Source organism: Tympanuchus pallidicinctus, unplaced genomic scaffold (genome assembly GCF_026119805.1).
Source record: "Tympanuchus pallidicinctus isolate F22 unplaced genomic scaffold, pur_lepc_1.0 scaffold30, whole genome shotgun sequence".
Lineage (NCBI taxonomy): Eukaryota > Metazoa > Chordata > Aves > Galliformes > Phasianidae > Tympanuchus > Tympanuchus pallidicinctus.
In genome coordinates this window covers 664,098-682,683 of record NW_026294748.1, presented here as the reverse complement: position 1 = coordinate 682,683, position 18,586 = coordinate 664,098, and the positions used below count along the sequence as shown (strand labels likewise).

At 51.9% G+C, this 18,586-nt stretch overlaps 4 protein-coding genes across 5 annotated transcripts in view; 2 read left to right on the top strand and 2 right to left on the bottom strand.

Moving 5' to 3' along the window:
- Window positions 1-2,803: 2,803 nt before the first annotated feature.
- CENATAC (centrosomal AT-AC splicing factor) lies at window positions 2,804-6,505 on the top strand. Its single transcript, XM_052697371.1, has 9 exons — window positions 2,804-3,114; window positions 3,199-3,364; window positions 3,449-3,511; window positions 3,651-3,715; window positions 4,359-4,464; window positions 4,822-4,852; window positions 5,252-5,338; window positions 5,439-5,571; window positions 6,055-6,505. Exons 1-9 carry the CDS (start codon window positions 2,831-2,833, stop codon window positions 6,098-6,100), a joined length of 981 nt encoding a protein of 326 aa, XP_052553331.1. The 5' UTR covers window positions 2,804-2,830; the 3' UTR covers window positions 6,101-6,505.
- Window positions 6,506-6,974: 469 nt separating this feature from the next.
- The window catches only part of RPS25 (ribosomal protein S25), a 33,097-nt gene continuing 21,485 nt past the window's right edge, over window positions 6,975-18,586 (bottom strand). Inside the window, exons 2-6 of the mRNA XM_052697373.1 lie at window positions 8,566-8,586; window positions 8,373-8,468; window positions 7,970-8,153; window positions 7,420-7,518; window positions 6,975-7,040 (exon numbers count right to left, since the gene is read on the bottom strand). Of these exons, the coding sequence (XP_052553333.1) occupies window positions 7,424-7,518; window positions 7,970-8,153; window positions 8,373-8,468; window positions 8,566-8,568 (378 nt within the window). The 5' untranslated portion in view covers window positions 8,569-8,586 and the 3' untranslated portion in view covers window positions 6,975-7,040; window positions 7,420-7,423. The remainder of the gene's footprint in view (window positions 7,041-7,419; window positions 7,519-7,969; window positions 8,154-8,372; window positions 8,469-8,565; window positions 8,587-18,586) is intronic.
- TRAPPC4 (trafficking protein particle complex subunit 4) lies at window positions 8,681-10,458 on the top strand. The gene is made up of 5 exons (XM_052697372.1): window positions 8,681-8,892; window positions 8,959-9,133; window positions 9,214-9,317; window positions 9,393-9,519; window positions 9,990-10,458. The coding sequence occupies exons 1-5, from the start codon at window positions 8,718-8,720 to the stop codon at window positions 10,066-10,068; spliced, it is 660 nt and encodes a 219-aa protein (XP_052553332.1). The 5' UTR covers window positions 8,681-8,717; the 3' UTR covers window positions 10,069-10,458.
- On the bottom strand, window positions 10,581-18,315 carry SLC37A4 (solute carrier family 37 member 4). Of its 2 annotated transcripts, XM_052697365.1 has the most exons (9): window positions 18,073-18,315; window positions 17,754-17,986; window positions 16,660-16,903; window positions 15,403-15,561; window positions 14,988-15,073; window positions 14,124-14,237; window positions 13,480-13,545; window positions 12,337-12,475; window positions 10,581-12,060 (listed from the first exon to the last, which is right to left on the bottom strand). In XM_052697365.1, the coding sequence occupies exons 1-9, from the start codon at window positions 18,218-18,220 to the stop codon at window positions 11,894-11,896; spliced, it is 1,356 nt and encodes a 451-aa protein (XP_052553325.1). In that variant the 5' UTR covers window positions 18,221-18,315; the 3' UTR covers window positions 10,581-11,893. The 2 variants fall into 2 exon arrangements, with proteins under 2 accessions (XP_052553325.1, XP_052553327.1); XM_052697367.1 differs by lacking the exon at window positions 13,480-13,545 and having other exon boundaries at window positions 18,073-18,314.

The window sequence follows — 18,586 nt, the reverse complement described above, 5'->3', positions numbered from 1 at the left end:
CAGATGATGCTCCAGTTGCTTAGCAACTAATGGTTTCCATGGAAATGGCAAAGCACAGCCTTCAGAGCGGTAAGTGAGCAGTGCAGCAGGGCAGGGAAAGATGCCTGAAACTCTTGCACTGATCCTCTCCTCCAGAATCACTCAGAGGCCTTGAGGTATTAGGGGAACGGGAGGGGGGTGCCTTAAAGATACAACATTCCTCTTGCAAGCTGCAGGAAAAAGGTGATTTATTTGGGGTTTTTTAGATGAAACGTGTAGTGACATGGTCCTCCTGACTCTGAACTGACAAGAACAGTGAGGCTGAATTACACAGAGCTGCCTTATGCCCGAACACACAGACTGTCAGCATCCCGCTGCTGCCAGGCACGACAGCCATGGGCTGCATCTCTTCCAACCCAGCACTGCACGTGTTGGCAGCACGGCTCACTGCTGTGCTGTGGCATGGCCACAGCTTCAGCTGAACAGAGACAACCTTGGCTGCCAAGCTGCTCTCCATCATATTTGAAAAGTCATGGCTGTCAGACAAAGTCTCTCGGGATGGGAAAAGGGGAAACATCTCTCCTGTTTCTAAGAAAGGAAGAAAGGAAGACCTGGGAACTACAGGCCAGGGAGCCTCACTTCTGTGCCTGGGAAGATTGTGGAGCAGATTCTCCTTGAAGAGATGTTAAGGAACATTAGGATAATGGAATGAGACAGCCAGCACAGCTTCACCAAGGGCAGAGCGTCCTGACCCATGCAGTGGCCTTCTGTGATGGAGTGGTGGGCAAAGGAAGGGCAACTGATGTCACCTGCCTGGAGTTGTGCCTTTGGAGGAAGAGATGTCTGTGGGGAGACCTCATTGCAGCCTTCTTATGGCTGCAGATTTCCAAACATCTCAGCCCCAGTGGTACCACAGGCAGCACACCAACGAACAGTGACAGATCATCTGAAGCGAGATCACACGGCACGTGCGGGACAACCAGGGGATCAGGCATAGCCAGAATGGATTCATGAAAGGCAGATCCTGCCTGACCAACCTCATCTCCTTCTATGATTGAGTCACCCACCTGGTGGATGAGGGAAAGGCTGTAGATGTAGCCTACATTTCAGCAAAGCCTTTGACACTGTCTCCAGTAGTATTGCCATGGAGAAGCTGCAGCCTGTGGCTTGGACAAGTGCACTCTTTGCTGGGTAAAGAACTGCTCCCCTGTCCTCACACCTGTCCCTGCCTGCAGTGCACACCGCTGACTTCAGTAAGGCCTTTGACGTTGTCTCTGTGTAATAAAACTTAGAAAATATGGGATAGATGAGCAGACTGCGAGGTGAGCTGGGGACTCGTGACTGGCAGAGCTCAGAGGCCTCTGACCAGCAGCACAAAAAAGGTCCTGAGTGTCCTGGTTGGCCATGAGCAGCAGTGTGCCCAGTGGCCAAGAGGGCCGGTGGTATCCTGGGTGCACTGCACAGAGCATAGCCAGTGGGATGAGGAAGGTGATCCTCCCCTCTGCTCTGCCTCTTTGAAGCCACATCTGGAGCCCTGTGTCCAGTTCAAAGAAGACAGAGATCTCCTAGAAAGAGTGCAGCAGAGGGCCACAAAGATGACGAAGGGCCTGGAGCATCTCCTGTGTGAGGGAAGGCTGAGAGCCCTGGGATTCAGTCTGAGGAAGAGAGGGCTGAGAGGGCATCTCAGCACTGTTTGTAGATATCAAAGGGAGTCAAGTCATTGGGGCTGGGCTTTTTTTGCTGGTGTTCAGTAATAGGACACAGGGCAACAGGCAGAAACTGGAGCCCAGGGAGTTCCATATGAACAGAAGGAGGGATTTCTTCACTGTGGGAGTGACAGAACACTGCAGCAGGCTGCCCGGAGAGGTGGAACAGTCTCCTCTGGAGATACTCAAGACCCATCCAGACGCCCACCTGAGCAACCTGCCATAGGGAACTGTTTTAGCAGGGGGTTGGACTCGATGGTTTCCAGAGGCCTGGCAGTGTCCGCAGCTCCAGCCATGAAGGCTGTGACAACCACTGGTACCGCTCTGCTCCCCAGTGCCCACAGCCCAGGTGTCCCCAGGCCCAGCCTGCCCCCCACCGCCCTGATCTGAGGCCCGGCACGCACCGAAACAGCCACCGAACATTTCAAACTCCGTCCCCCATTGCTTTCAAACGAGGAAATCAAAGCGGAGCGCTGCGCTTTGTTCTGTGGGGGAGCGGAGATGGAGGTGAGCAGCAGCACAGCCCAGCACTGCTTCAATCGGCCCCAGCCCTGCTTTGAAGCGGAGCAGAAATCTGAGAGGAGGGGCAGGGATCCGAGTTCTGCTCTTTCACTGCAGCTTCACAGAACTGAGAGATGTGGGGGGTATGAGCGAGCCTTGCCCGTGCCGGAGAATACACCTCTGCACAGGCAGAGCACAGAGCCAGAGTGTGATGAGAGCAGGAGCAATGCTGAGCCGCCAAACCTTCGCAGCCTCTTCTTTTTCCCACAGTTCAGCCCCACATGCTGCCCTCTGCTTTAGAGCCACACAGGATGAAGGGCAGCACGCTGTGTCCACATGCAAGGCGATTTTCTGTTAGGAAGACTGAAATTAGGCACGGGTTGCCCAGAGAGGCGGTGGTGCCCCGTCCCTGCAGACAGCCAAGGTCAGGCTGGACGGGGCTGTGAGCACTGCTGAGCTGTGGGTGTCCCTGTGCGCTGCAGGGAGCGGCACCAGGCGGCCTTCAGCTCCTTCCCACTCCCATGGTCGTACAACTCTCTGCCGCCAGGGGGAGCCCTAAAGCGATGGGAGGAGCCTCGCTAAGCCCCGCGGACGCGGCTGTGGGCGGGGTTGAACCGAGGCTCCTCCCGCGGCGCTCAGCGGCCATGGCGGTGTATCGCTGCTCGCTGTGCTGCCGCACGTTCTTCACGGGCCGCCGCCATCTGTACAGCACCGCGCATCGGCGGCGGCTGCAGGAGGCGCTGGGCCGCTTGGAGGAGGAGGTGGCGGCGGCGCGGGCGGCGCTGGACGGCGCTGCGGTGCGGCTCTACGACCCGGCGGAGCACGAGCGGCGCGTGTGGTGTCTGTGCTGCGGCCGAGGCGTGCGGAGGGACGGGAGGAGCGGAGCGTTGGCTCTGCCCCACGCCGGGCTCCTGCAGCACCTGGCCGGGTAGGAGCGGGCGGTGGGCTCGATGCCACTCGTGACCGCGGTGCCGGCCGTGACCGCCGTCCCTCCGCGCTCCTTCCGTCCCAGGGCTGAACACCGACAGGAGACGGTGCGGTTCTGGAGGGAGAACCGCGCGGATGCGGCGCTGCGGGAGCGGTTCGTGGTGCCGGCTGAGGAATACGAGCGGTTCGCGGCGGCGTTGCGGAAGGCGGTGGGAGCGCACGAGGAGCGTGAGGAGGAAAACATCCGGCAGGTGAGGGATGCGGAACCCCCGCAAACAGCCCTCCGTCCTCCGCTCGTTAAGGGACCGCCCCTCAGCGCCGCTCTGTCCCCGCAGATGGCGGCCCGCATCCGGGAGGCGGAACGGAGGCAGCGGGACACCGTGCGGGCGGCCCTCGAGGTTGGTGCCGCGGAGCTGAGCCGTATCCAGCGCTGCTGCGCCGAGCGACGGGGGTTGGACGGGACGGGAAGGGAGGGAGGGGTTGGCGGGCATCTCTGAGTACCAGAAATCTCGTTGCTTTTTCCTGAATCGAACTCAGCCTCCAACAGAGACAGAGCGTTGTGTTGGACCTCCCGGCTGCAGCTCCGCCGTGGGATCTGCCCGGTAAGAGCCGTTTCCCTGCCCCAATCCCGGGCCTCAGCATCCTCCGTTCATTCACGTCCTTAACCAACTTTTACCTGAAGTACGGCAGGCAACAAATACCCAGGCAAATTGTTCTCCCCTCCACAAAGAAGTATGTAATCAGAAACCATCATAAAAATGCACTGTGTGAACTCACTGTGGCCTTCCAGTACAGTATATAAGTATATACAGTATATACTTCCAGGCAGTATATAAACAGGAGGGAGAATTTTACATGGGGATGTAAACTTTACATGTACACTATTTACATGGGGATGGTTTTAAATTAAGACGGGGAGGTTTAGGTTGGATATCAGGAGGAAGGTTTTCACTCAGAGATGGTGAGGCACTGGCACAGGTTGCCCAAGGGGGCTGTGATGCCCCATCCCTGCAGGCATTCAAAACCAGGCTGGATGTGGCTCTGGGCAGCCTGGGCTGCTGGTTGGCGACCTGCACACAGCAGGGGTTGGGACTGGAGGAGCGCTGTGTTCCTTTTCAACCCAGGCCATTCTATGATACACCAAGACCAATTCTCCTTTTTTTCTTATCCCAAAACTCACTGAACACCACTTTGATGCTGTTTCAGGCTCATCTCTCAGCCTGTTTTGTGGTTCCTGTGTTCCAGGGACATCTCTGGTTGTGCTGAGCTGCCCGGCCCAAGCGCGATGCAGACAGGACCAGATTTAAGCTGGATGGAATCAGGCCAGGCTTTGACCTTCATTGGCCACCAGGTGGGAGCACAATGTTGTTAATGAATTCAATTTAAGTAGCTACAAGTTACGTGTTACGAAACAAAACGAGGGGTTACAGTCACCCCAGTGAACCTCATGCTGAAAAAGGCATCTTTGCAGTCAAGCCATGAGCTGAGATTTACTCTGGGTCATAATTACATTGAAGCAAACTTTGTTTAAAATGCGTTTTAAGAGAGCTCTCCTTAGAGACAGGAGAATAGTTGCCCTTTCTGTAGCAGAACTGGAAGGGGATTTCTCAGATGTTCCTTGTGTGCAGCACTTGCGGCGTCACCCCCTGGTCACAGAGGCACTTAAAAGCATCACTTGTTAATTAGTGTTTTATCTTCCCCTTAACAGGAAACAGAAGGGAAAGGAAATGTTCATACAGGTAATCTTGCTTGCTTCTCAGCTACTTTTCCAGCTACCCCAAAAACACGGGTTGCAAGAGGGGTAACTTACAGCAGTTTTGTAATGGTTATAGCATACCCAAAGGTGCTGACTCTTGTGCTACAACATTGATGTGCTAATAATAATAATATAGAAGACTTTCATATTGTGCTGCTGCTGTGCAAAGTATCTGGCTTTAGGTGTGATTTGGCCTTGGCCTTAACCAAGGCAGGCCAGAAGCCTTTTTTTGCAAGCCTTATTTACAGAACATAAACTTGACTTTTTCTTTACTGCTTACTTTACAAGGTGCATGTACAGGGGAAGAGGGAATATTTCCTCTCTCAGGCTGAGCTGTTAATTTTACTGCAGTGGTTGAATGCATTTTCCCTGTGCCTTCCAGGAGCAAAACCTCCCTGGCTAACAGATGAAGATGAGGAGGATGGAAGCAAACAAATTGGACCTTCATATGAGGAATTTCTCAAGCAAAGTAAGCAGCTTGTATACATTTACCTTTAAATACACTCCAGTACTGCGCTGAAGAATCAAAAGGAATTTGACTGAAAAATTCTCCCCAAAATGCCTTTTAGAAGAGAAGCAGAAGCTCAAAAAGCTCCCAGCAGAGCGTGTTGGTGCCAATTTTGACCATACCTCCCAGACAGGGGACAGCTGGCTTCCTTCCTTCGGCCGGGTTTGGAATCATGGCAGGAGGTGGCAGTCCAGGTGAGCCTGAACAGCACAGGACTGATGCTGAGTTGAGCATGAGCAGAGGACACCGAGCTGAGTGGTGCAGCAGACACAACAGCAGGAAGGGAACCATCCAGAGGGACCTGGATGGGCTCAGAAAGTGGGCACAAGAGAACATGATGAGGTTCAGCAAGGCCAGGTGCTGCTTTTGCCAACAAGAAGGGTGACAGTCCTCTGGGCTGCAGAAACAGAGGGGTGGCAGCAGGGGGAGGAGATGGAGGGGGCTGTGCCCCTCTGCTCTGCCCCTGGCAGGCCCCACCTGCAGTGCTCTGTGCCTTCCAACCCCATCAGCCTTTCTTTGATGGCTGTCAAGCAGCTGAAGCACGGTTCACTGAAATAACAAATTGAGGGGAGCTCCTGTTGTAAATTATCACATGTAGCACTATTCTATGACATGAGGCAGTTTTCATTACCTCTTTATAAAGGTTATTGAATGCTGACATCTGTGCTCTCTTTCAGACATCAGTTTAGAGCCGAATCAGGAGGAAAGAAGAAAAAAAGGTGATCAGAAGAACACAGAACCCAGGCTCTGATCTCTGTGAAAAGGTGGACTGGAGATAGCTGTACTTTCTGTCAGTGTCAAGGTTTTCAGTACTCATGTATGTCTGTATGTACACAACTAGACGCATTCAGTCTCTTGAAAGGTCATATTAGTATGAAAGTGATGAGTTGAGCACCATTACTGAAAGCTACATGGGAAGGGGAAGCTGCAGCAGATTCCATGTACCATGGATCCAGGCATTGATTTCTGAATTCACAGACAACACAAAGCCAGATCCTGCCAGCAGGTTTAGCCCCTTGCCCAGACAGTGCCTTCACAGGCAGAAATTCCACCTTACACAGCATGTCTTGCCCCCTGTGCTACGTTGCATTTCAGCATAGTATCTCCTTAAATAAACTTAATTCAAAAATCCAGTTCTGCCTCCCATGAAGGGTAACTAATTAACTTTCAGCAGGAGAAAGGAAGGCTCAGATTTTTTTTTGTATCCCTCTAAATAATGCTCTTTCACTTTAAGTCTGTTATCTCCCTTTACCCTGCCCTGATCAATCTTGTTTCCTTGTGAAGAAACAAAGGGGCATGGCTGGTTAGAAGTTGGAACAAACAATCAAAATCTCCTACCCTATGCAAGGAAGAGGCTTCTGTTTTCCTCTTCCTAAAACTGAATGTGTCTCACATCAACCATAGCAGCTACTGCTGTTAAGCATTCTTTTATCGTGGGAAACTTTATGCTGCATTTGCAGTGCTTTATAAAACCAAAAAAAGAGAAAACCTGTCAAGAAGTGGCTGATGTAACAAGCTAAACCCCAATCTATGCCAGAATCTACCCTGAGTAAAACATGAATAATGAAACATACACATTTTTGAAAAAGAAGGGAAGTAATTATTTCAATAATTTTATTGTATGCATCTGTATAAGACATTGCTGAGGAGGTCGCTGGAGAACCTGCAAAGCAAGAAGTCCCAAATCAGACCAGCAGCTCAAAGCAAATTACTGGGAGTCTCTGCTTAAACAAGGGCAATCAGTCACAGCATGCTTTGGCAGCAAGGATGCATGATCTACAGCCCACAGTGGTGGGAGAGATGCTGCTGCCTTCCCCATCCAAAGGGCAATGCAGACAAAACAGCAAATTCTTCTAATCCCAAGGGCTGATGTTTCCAGAAATTCCACGTTAAGAGTGCAAGTAACAGCCTCTGAACTGACTGGAGAAGTGACCAACCCCGAGCAACATGGAGTCACTCATCACATGCTTCCTGCTGCTGCGTGCAGCTGTTTGCTAGCCCTGGATGTGGTGAAACCCAGTACACAAACACTGCTGTCTCACCTTCCTACGCGTCCTCCCCTGCAGCAGGAGCATCTCCACCTTTTGTGTTTCTGGTGTAGATCACTTGGGCTCGGTGCTTCGACACCAGTTTGATCAAACCTGTGAAAGAGGTGGTTTGAGTGCACATCTACTGCATGATACCAGGGATGTTGTGCAGTCATTTTAATGCAGTGAGCCAAAAAGATGTCCAACAGCAAATACCCCTAGGGTTCATGATACTTAACGTTACAGATTAAAGACTGTTTCCACAGAAAGAATGGAATCGGTGTTAGCAGTGATAATGACTGAGCATACACACACGAAGGCTTTTGTTCAAGACCAGGAGTGTCTGTGTTACAACCTATTTTAACAGCATTTTCTTAGCACAGCATTACTACTAAATGCATCTGAGCCTTACAGATACAGAGCCTTACAGAATACAGATGAAGGCAGCAACTTTTGAAAACATGCTGAATTGTGTACTTCAGGTGCAGCATATAATGATGTAAAGTAGTGGTGAAAATCCTCAGTTCCAGCAGCCTGGTGTTCTTCCAGAGTTTTGAAGGCTTACCTTTACCGAGCAGTTCCTGCAGAGCAGCCCTGGCCAGAGAGCCTCGAATCTTCAGTCTCTCTGAGACCACCGCTGGCGTGATGAGTTTGTAGTTGGGCACCTCTTTGCACAGCTTGTCGTAGGTGGCCTTGTCAAACAGCACAAGGTTGTTCAACTTGTCTCTCACTTTCCCCTTGGACCACTTCTACTCAAAAAGGGAGAAACCAACCGTCAATCCATCTTCAACAAACGAGGCACACAGGAGCAAAGCGCGAGGTTACTCGGACTGAACGCTGCGCTCTGCGATTCTCCGCTCATACAGCGGCTCCCACAGCCCGACGGCACCCACAGCGCGCAGCCAGAGCCCGGCTCGGGCCGTGTGTGGGTAAGGCCGGCGGCCCCGCTCTCCCCCGCTGGCTCCCACCTTTTTCTTGGCCTTTCCGCCCGACTTGTTGACCGGATCCTTGTCCTTCTTGGCGGACTTGCCGGCGTCCTTCTTCTTCTTATCGTCTTTGGGCGGCTGCGAGACGGGACAAGGGACGGAACGATGAAGGAAGGCACCGGCGCCCCGCCGCTCGCTCCGACCCCCCGCCGCCCGCACCCGGCCCCGCGCTCACCATGCTGCGGCTGCTGCTGCTCCCAAGATGTCCGCCGAGAAAGGAAGCTCCGCACGCGCGGCAGCCGGAAGACCCCGCGGGGGAGGGCGGGTGCCGTGACGTCACTTCCGCCGGCAGCCGCTACGACGTCACTTCCGCGGGCGGGCGGCGCCATGGCGATCTTCAGCGTGTACGTGGTGAACAAGGCGGGCGGCCTCATCTACCAGCTGGATCACTACGCGCCGCGCAGCGACACCGAGAAGACGTTCAGCTTCCCGCTGGACCTGGTCCTGCGTCCGCGCGACGAACGCGTCGTTGTGGCCTTCGGGCAGCGCGACGGCATCCGCGGTGCGCGCCGGGAGGGGGGGGCGCCGGGCCGCGCCGGGCCCCGCTGACGCCGCGCTGTCCCCGCAGTTGGCCACGCCGTGCTCGCCATCAACGGCGCCGAGGTCAACGGGCGCCTGACGGCCGACGGCAAGGATGTGCTGGAGTTCCTGAGCAACCCTGCCAACTACCCCGTGTCCATCCGCTTCGGCCGCCACCGCCTCTCCTCCAACGAGAAGCTGATGTTGGCCTCCATGTTCCACTCGTGAGCTGGGGGCGGCGGGGCCGGGGTGTGGAGGGGGATGGGGGCGGCGGGGCCGGGGACTCAGGGCCGTTTCCTTGCAGGCTGTTCGCTATCGGCTCGCAGCTCTCCCCGGAGGTGGGCAGCTCGGGCATCGAGATGCTGGAGACCGACACTTTCAAGCTGCACTGCTTCCAGACGCTGACAGGTACTGCCCGGCCTGCTCTGCTCTGCAGGGCTGCCAGGGGCTCAGCTCTCCTCATGCTCCTCTTTGTGGTTCCAGGGATTAAATTTGTGGTGCTCGCTGACCCCAGGCAGGCAGGGATAGATGCTCTGCTCCGTAAGATCTATGAGATTTACTCTGATTTTGCTCTGAAGAATCCTTTCTACTCTCTGGAGATGCCCATCAGGTAAGGGAGAAGCCTACTAGTAAGAAAGCAGCCTCAGCCCTGCTTTGCTTTGTGCCTGTGCAGTAACAAGTGCTGGCACAGCCCAGATACGGAGATGACAGAAGAGGGAAAACAGTGACTGCTGCAGGTATGCAGGGGAGTTGGACCACATGACCTTTAGAAGTCCCTTCCAACTCATAACATTTCTGATTCTACATGGCAGTGCTTCTTCCAGTGCTGCACTATTAAAGAAATGGGAGTTGCTTCTCCTTGGTGTGATCCCTGCAGTCCTAACATAGTGTTAAAGCCCCTATGAGAAGCTTTCTTCCTAGCTGACAGCCAGTCCAAGGTTGAGAGTAGTCAGATTGCTCTCTCTTAAGTTACAGAAGCTCTCCTCGAAGGATGCACAGCCAGGCACTGTAGAGGTGCTGTCTGCCTTGGCCTTTCTATAAGTAAAGCCATCCATCCTCTTCTGATTTTCTCAATTTCAGATGTGAATTGTTTGATCAGAACTTGAAGCTTGCTTTGGAAGCAGCTGAGAAAGCTGGACCATTCGGACCTGGATCATAGAAAATGAGTTGCCTGTTGCGTGGTCTCCTCTCCATGAAGAGCAGGGCCTTTTTCTTCCCTGGCAGCTGTGTCCCAGAGCTCTCTTCACCACAGCAGAGACCTCATAGTCTGAAAACATGTTTCCTATCTCCCAGGATACTGCATTCTGCTCCTCTCATGTAAAATTGACCTTAAACAGATTTATTACTGCTCTTAACTTCTGGGCTACAGAAGCTTTTTCTGGTGTTGTAGCTCCTAGACCTGTGAGTGAACAGTGGAAGACACAGCGTAGCTCTACTGCAATTGTTTCCTTTCACGACTGTATATAAGAATTTTTTCTGTATAGCTCTAATTTATAATTTTACAAAGGGTTTCTGTGTAGAAATAATAAACATTCCTTAGAGAGGTGGATGTCGTTTTCTGTCTTGTTTTCTCTTGGGAAGGCCTATTTACACCAATACCATCTCATGAGGAAAAGGGGTTTTGGACAGTTCTGCTTTTACCAATCTCCTCAAGACAACCAGAACCCTAAAGACACTGCTCCAGTTTTATTTCACAGATAGTACAAGATATAATTAAGTACAAAATGTGCTTTACTTCCATTATTTTAATTAAGGCTGACCATCTGCTCTTGCAACCAAGCTGCTCAGTTAAGTACCTGTGATTCCTCATGAGTTGAACTCTCCTCTTCCAGGATCCAAAAGCAATAAATCGCTCTGGGGAAAGCATGAGGATATTCAACAAAACCATGACCAGAAACCTGAGTCCAGTTATTGCCAAGAGTGTTGGGTTAGAGTGAGCAGTGCTGCCCACAGTCAGCGGTAGCCCTGCTCAGGTTTTCTCTGAGACAGACCAGAGCTGTAAGAAATGCAGTCTGGGGCTGAAAACATTCTAGATCATACATCTTTTAATGACAAAATGCAACCCAATGCTAGAAATACTAGCTTACATAAAACCTAGCTGCAGAAGATGTGTGCCCGAGGCAACTGCTGTTGCAATACCTGCTCTCAGCTATCCTAGCTGCTCTGCAGTGTGCGCTGCGAGCCGAGCTGGCAGCAGCTGCCTACCTTGCAAATCATTAACATCATAAACAGGAGTCACACTGGGCACAATCAGTTAACAGAAGGAGCTTCTGTAAATGCTTTTCCCTGAAGTGCTGAGAGTTTTCTTGGAAACCTGCCTATTTCTAAGTGGCTGTGCAGAGCCACCTCACAGCACATCAATGTTCTGCTTGTCCAGAACACAACGCTGCTCTATAAAAACCAATCCAGGGTAAAGCTAAAGCAACACTGCTCTCAAATCAGTTGTGGAGCTGTACCGTAATAATCATTATTCACTGTTCTGTCAGAGGTCAAGGGCAGAGATAGCAGGGAGCTCTGGCCTAAGTCAACTAAGACAGCTGCATTTACAGCAGCTGCAAGAGATGAATGAACAGAGCAGAGGTGCAAATCAGTGCTCCTAACAACGAGGTCAAATGACAGTTAATGGCCGAGAACAACAACAAGGACAAAATGAAATGTGACAGCACCTGAAGCCAGTTATTTTACAGCACTTTTAGCTTCGTACCTCAGGCTGTGAGACCCGCTTGCTTTACCAATAGTGCTGTAAAAAGGAGGTACAGTAAAATCACTGCACGTGTAAACTAGCTGAATTATCACATCTCAAGGGAAAAAGCCATCGGTAGCAGGAACTTTGTGTCTTCAGGCACGTGAAAATGAATGAGAAATTGAGATTTTTATCTAGGTTGCAGCAACAGGTAAACTCACTCTTAGGCCAGTTAAATAAAAAACAAGTATCATTCATTCGTGTCAGTGCAGGAGCATCCTTTTCACCAAGCAGTTTATCCTCAGTCAGCTTTCCTGGGAATCCGCCCCATCTTGGTGCGGATGTTCCTCAGTAAGAAGAAAGCCACAGTGCTCACAGCACAGGTGATTTCAGCCACCCAGAAGGCTGTGGCCCAGCTGTAGTGCTTGGCAATGGTACTGAAGGGCAGTCCAGCCAGAAATCCCCCAACTGTAATGAAAACAAACAGAAAGCTAGCAACACTTGAACTTCTCACTTTCACTTGGCGATTCTGCTTTCTAACTTTTTGTTTTTGGTATTGTTTGAGCTTAAAGCACGTGACAAAAACCTGTCACATACACCAGAAAATGTCTCTGGGACTTCCAGCTCACATGTCTGCTTGTAAGATGTCTTCCTGTGATCATTAACTTGGCACGGAGGGGTCATGCCATACCTCACCAACAACACGAGTCAGTTTCTGGGAAGGGGGGAATGGACATTACTCACCATTGGCCATCAGAGCCACAATGGCATGGGAGGTGCCACAGAGGTTGGCAGGGGCACTTTCGTTGGCTATAACCCCAAACAGGGCGATGGGCCCGTATGAGGAAAACCCAAACACAGCTCCCAAAGTCAGGATCCACAGCTGTCAAAACAAACAAGATCTTTGTGTTTTGCCACTGCCAAGTCAGCAGCTACAAAGGCGCACAGTACGAGGAAGAGGCTTAGACATTTTCTGGCTGGCACTGATTCCTTAATCTGCAGACAGAAGAGCTCAAGCCTCAAACAACAACCCAGCTGCATCTCCTACACATCAGTCAGCAAAGGGCGAGCTTCCCACTGTCCTGCAGGTCAGCCCCTAAGCTGTGTGCACAGGACGTGCCCCATTCTGTAAGGAAGAACCAGAACATAGATGGGCATGGGCAACAGGCCTGTGAAATGACAGAGAACTGCAACTCAGATCATCTCTAAAAGTGATCCCAGGGACTCCTGACTAAAAAAGCCATTCTCAGTTCAGATGCAAGCAATGGATCAGATAGGGATAAAGACTAGCTAATAACTTTGCTGTCACTAAACAGAAACAACAGTAGCAAAACAGCAACAAAAGCTCAACATTTTCAGTTTGGTGTTAGCATACACAGAAACATTCTGAAGCAGGTAGTTCTTTCTAATCGCTTATGGAAAGACAACAAAGGGTAAGTAACTGTCCAGCCTCCAGATCACAGCATGCCTTATGAACAACACACACTGTTTCAAGATGCTCAGGAGGGAGTAAGTACCATCGTATTTCCCAGGTGGGGAATAGAAACAGGAAAGAACTTGCCAAAGTTACACAGAAGAGCACCTGCAGGAGAAGGATCATTCCTTCTGAGCACACTCAAACCCCCTTAAGTAACTAAATTTCACCCCATGAGCAAATATCCTCAGAACTTCTTATATGAAACTTGAGAGTTCTGGATTCAGACTTTTTACAGTCAGTTAGTGTTATCAAATGGTTGTAAGAAAAGGTTTCTTTTACGAAACTTACAGTAATCTTCTGAATGCCCTGGTTCTAAGGTCTGTAGTGCTAACCAACCTTGCAGGATTGGAAAAAAGCAGATCAGTGAAAGCAGAAACAGGCAGAGGGAGAAAGAAATGCAAGGCAGAAACCTCGTGTTCTTTTAGGCCTGTAAGATCAGCTAGAGGTTGGAAGGCTACAGTCCAGAAGTGATTTTCCTGAAGAAGAAAAGAGTAAGATGGAGAAAATACACATTTCAGTTATTTAGCAATCAGTATCAGATTCAAGCCAGGTCTATGCTTAGAAAAAACTGCCAGCTATCTTTAATGCTGAGAATCACTGAACACGACAGACATCTATTGCAAAACATCAACACATCCACCATTTCATTGCTAGGCAGCATCCTGCACCTAGGACTACAGACTTGGGTCAGTTTTCACACTGAAGCTTCAAAGCTGCATTTATCAAAGGCTGCACCCAACTCCTTGCTGATCAGCTGTCAGCAGAAGTGCCCTACATTTCTCTGCATGGGCAGCTCTTCTCATAGCACAACGTAATGACATTACATTGACAAAAATTGCCTGAAGTTACTCTCCACCAAAAGGAACTTTTACATTTTCTCTTGGTTTACACCTCTCCTCCATCGCCACCAATGGAACCGTTTTCACTTGGTCAGCCTTCAAACACAGCACCTAACCCTGCCATCCCACTGCGTTTGCGTGGCTCCCCTCAAGGCTCCCCTCCTACCCCCACACCCTGCACTTAACTGGTGCCCAACTGCTTGAGCATGGATTACCTTGGGAGAGCTGCCTGTGACTGTTACCCGGAAGAGGAACATGGAGACACACATCCCTGCCATCATGGAAAGGAGCAGCGCGTGCCGAGGGTTCCCGTAGTTTGACAGACCGACCTGTGACACAGCCAGGAAAAACAAGGGTGAGAGCCTGCAAGGATTCCTTCCAGCTTTTATTCATAGTGACGAATGCCATCCTCGCAGCCCTGTCAGAAACATGAGTGGTGCATCAGAAGCACAGCTTTTAGCAAGACTTCTGGCTTCCTTTGAAGAAGAACCCAGTGAGTTGGGTTTTAGCTGTCTTCTGCTGGAAAAAAAATTAATTATCAACAACCACATCGCATCTCTTTCAACATGGAAATTCGGAAAGCACAAAGCAGAACTGGGAATGGGCCTATTTCTTGCAGCTGTGTCCTGCAGAGGCAACACCAGCCTGACTGCACCCAGTTAGCACCTCTGTTATGCTGCTGAGATGGGCTGTGTGCCTCCAAACTACCTCTGTGTGAAGGGAAAGAGAGGGGTTAAACCAGGAATGGTCTGGTTTTTAGGAGTCCCATTTCAAAGCAGGGTCATTTAGACACAGCTGCATCCAGAAGAGCTTGGGAAGGAAGAAGGAGACATGAAACTGAGAATTTTCTAGCACAAAGCAGCTACGCTCTGCCTACATGTCCCAGGCATCCTGAATCTCCAGAACAACATAAATGTGTGCACAAGGAAAGTGTATGTCTGTGTGCACCGATGCAGGTATTACAGGAAGAAAAAAATATACCCTTAAGCACTCCCCAAAGAAGCCACAAACAAAATTCAGAAGCAGCTCACATTGAAGCCGTGCTAGCACACAGCTCGCATGCACACCTGCATACTTACTTTTGCTACTGCTCTGTCAGAAAGGTATCCAGCAGCAATGCTTCCCACCAGGCCCCCGATCTCCAAGGCACTCATGTAGGAACTACCTAGATCAGAGCCAAGGAAACAACAGTCCGTCAGCTGTGGTTGACGTGCTTTAGACCAAGCTCAGTGCTGCCAGTTTACTGCAAGCTTCGAGCAGCACTGCTGGATGAGATCCTCCAGCTGTGCAGGAACACCACAGTCTGCCAGGAGGGCACAGAACAGCACCGAGGCACTCAGCACATGCAGTAACTGTGTCAGCAACTTATTTCAATACCTGTGTGCATCAAAGCAGCCAGGTGTGTCTGGGTTCTCTTGCTGTTCCCAGCTGAGCTCTCTGAACACCTCTCAAAGACACACACACAACATCTAAAAGCGTGGCTTTGCATCTTACCCACAAGCATGGATTGTCCCCTCTCCTGGATCAGGAAGAGCTGTCCCCAGTCAGTACAGCAGGTTTTCACACCAAACACCACCAGGTAGCCTGTAGAGAGCACCCAAAGGTATGGCGAGAGGAGCAGCTCTGCCAAAGTGCTGTTGTCACTGGGGGAACCTATAAGAAAGATCAGGATCAGTGTTACTCCTGCTTGAGCACTGCCATAGAACCACAGCAACTCAGGGGCAGCATGAAAAGCTGTCAGAAGAGCATTTCTGCATAAGGACACCCTCACAGGGAAGATATTCATCCAGAGACGCTGACTTTCAGGCTGTACCTTGGTCTTTGCATCAGTCACACCCTGCAGACATGTTCTCCCCAAAGAACACCCAGGGGAAGCAATACTGCTTTCTTACACTAAGAGAGGCAGTCCAGCAGCACATGCATCACAGGACAGTGCAGGTGATGGATGAGTTTCCACTAGCCTTTAAAATTCAGCAGCAAACCTATGTTGCAATTCTCCTCTACCTCTTCTGCTTTCAGAGAAGCATCACACTCAGTACTTTGAACAAACATTTACTAACCAGATGTCCTAGTTAGAACAGAAAACACTGAGCAGAGTCCACCACAAGGCAGGGGTCAGGAGAACTGTGGAGGGGTGAGGGGAGAGCTGCCTGTCCTCTGCAACAGGGGAGAAAAGCTTAAGGAGCCATTTCCTGCTGCTGCACTTTTTCCTCTCCATTACCCCCTGGAAGGCTCAGCTCACAATCCATAAAAACCAAGGTCCTGTGAAAGCAGGGTGGTATTCAGTATGAGGAAATAATATGGACTGGGGGATGAAACAACAACATTCATGGGCTGGTGGACTGAGGAACAGAACTGCAGTGATGGCCAGGCCCTCCCTCTGCATGTCGCTTCCACAGCCTCAGAAATATCAGCCCCCACCTGCATGTAGCTTGGTGTATGATTTTTATACATGTGTGTGTGTGTTTCAGCTATAAGCCATATTATTTCATATACATACCTATAAAATAAAGCACACACACATATATATACATATATGTATGATTTTAAAGTAAAACACAACAGCTTGGCACTTAGCAGAATAAAGCTGCTGAAAGCATTCCCTTAAACGTATCCTCCTGAGCAGCAGTTTCAGGAAGAAGAAAGGACTGAGAGCTCTGCCCACTGAGGGTGACACATCTGTACCTGAACGCACAGAAGGCACAGCAGCATCTCACACTCTGCTCACTTACAGCTGAATCTATCGCTCACCTTTCTTCCCTTTCTTGGTTCCTTGGTCAATGTTGGGCAGCCCAACATCCGCTGGCTCATTTTTAATCAGGACAAGGCAAACAAAAGAGACAATCACGCAGATGAAGCCAGAGAAGGACAAAGTCATGCGCCAGTCGTAGTTCAGAGACACGAGAGCAGCCACAATGGGGCCTAAGCCTCCAGCCAAGTTCATGCTTGTAGACAGGATTGCCCACCAAGTCCCAAACTGGGAAGGCTCAAACCACTGTGCAACAACAAGAAAAATGGTGTAAGGGATGTGAAAGAAGAATGCGGTGTTGTACCTGAAAAACCTCAATATAACTCCAGTCTGAGTGTTCTGGGCAACCCGAGTACAGCTCTACAAGCCCAGTTGAAGTGGGAGCCTCTCCTCTCGACCTGGGTCATGTAGGAAGCTCCAAATGTTACGCCAGTGTCAGTCACAGGAGCTTGACAGGTGTTTGTACCGTGAGCCAGCTCAGGACTATTTCCATTTACAGACGATGAAACTGAGCCATGGGATGGGAAAGGCAAATCTGTGAGCGTGCAGCTCTGTGTACTCACTGGGTAGGAGCTGCTCCTCCTGGAAACGCTGGCACTGCACTGTGAGCAGTAAGGGGAGAGCTGGGGGATCTTTAGGACTCGCTGCCGCGTTAAGATCCACGATAACACAGGGAAGAACTTCACTGTCAGAGTGACGGAGCCCTGGAACAGGCCGCCTGGGGAGCTGGGGGGGTCTCCTACCCCCGAGATACTGAAGACCCATCTGGAAGCCCAGCTGGGCACCTGCCGGTCGGGGGGTGGGCGATCTTCGGAGATTCCCTCCCAACCCCAGCAATTCTGTGATCAAGCACCGGGCTTAACCATCAGCTCCTCACTGAAAGGTGCGCTGGGAGCCGTTCGGCTGTCGGCGACACGAGAACGGCTGCAAGCTCCGCTCGCGAACGCCTTCAGAACGCGCGGCGCGGATGGCTCGCAGTGCTCACAGCGGCGCACAGCCCGCTCCGACGGCTCCCCTCCGCCCGGCTGCTCCGCTCTGAGCCGGACGCCGCGGCCGCTCGCCCCGTTTCCCGGGCTTTTGGATCCCGAACGCTCACCTTCCGCAGCACCTTCCCGCACGGCGGCCAGCCCAGCCCCTGCGCCAGCCCGTTCAGGAACCACAGCGCGGCGAAGGCACCGACGGAGCCGCTCCACGAGAACAGCACGTTGACGATCCCGACGAGCAGCAGCCCGGCGGCGAACAGCCAGCGCGCGGACAGCCGGTCGGACAGCACGCCGCTCACGAACTTGCTGACGGCGTACGCGGCGGACTGGCTGCTGGTGATCAGACCTGCGGCGGCGCGGCGCGGTGTCAGCGCGGTGTCAGCGCGGCGCTCCCGCAGCCCGGCCCGCAGCTCCCCGCCCGGCCGCACTCACCCAGGTCGTCTTTGTCCAGCGGCACCTCGGCCATGACGGCGGGCATGACGAACGAGAAGGTTTTGCGGTTGAAGTAGTACAGCGTGTACCCGACGAACATGGCTGTGAAGATGACCGCCCGGTACCGCCCGTACCCGCCGACCGCCATCGCGCCGCGCTCCCAGGAACGCCGGGCCGAGCGGAGCGGAGCGGAGGAGCCAGCAGCGCCGAGCCCTGCCAAGAACCGGCGGCCGCGAGCGACCCCGGCAGCCCTGCCCAGCGCGGAAGTCCCGCCCCCCTCCGCCTTTCCCATTGGACGCCGCTCCCCGCGCCCCGCCCCCGCTCCGTTCCGCCGCGCGCGGCATCCCGCGCTGCCGAAGGTCGCGGTGCGGCTCCGCTCCGCGGCGCGGAACTGCCGCCAGCTTCTAATTCTCAAAGCAAACAGGACTTATGTTTTTTTCCTTAAAGAGACGGGCGGGAAGCGTCGTTTTAATTTGTTTGGGCGGAGGCCAACTGAGAACAACACGGGACGCAC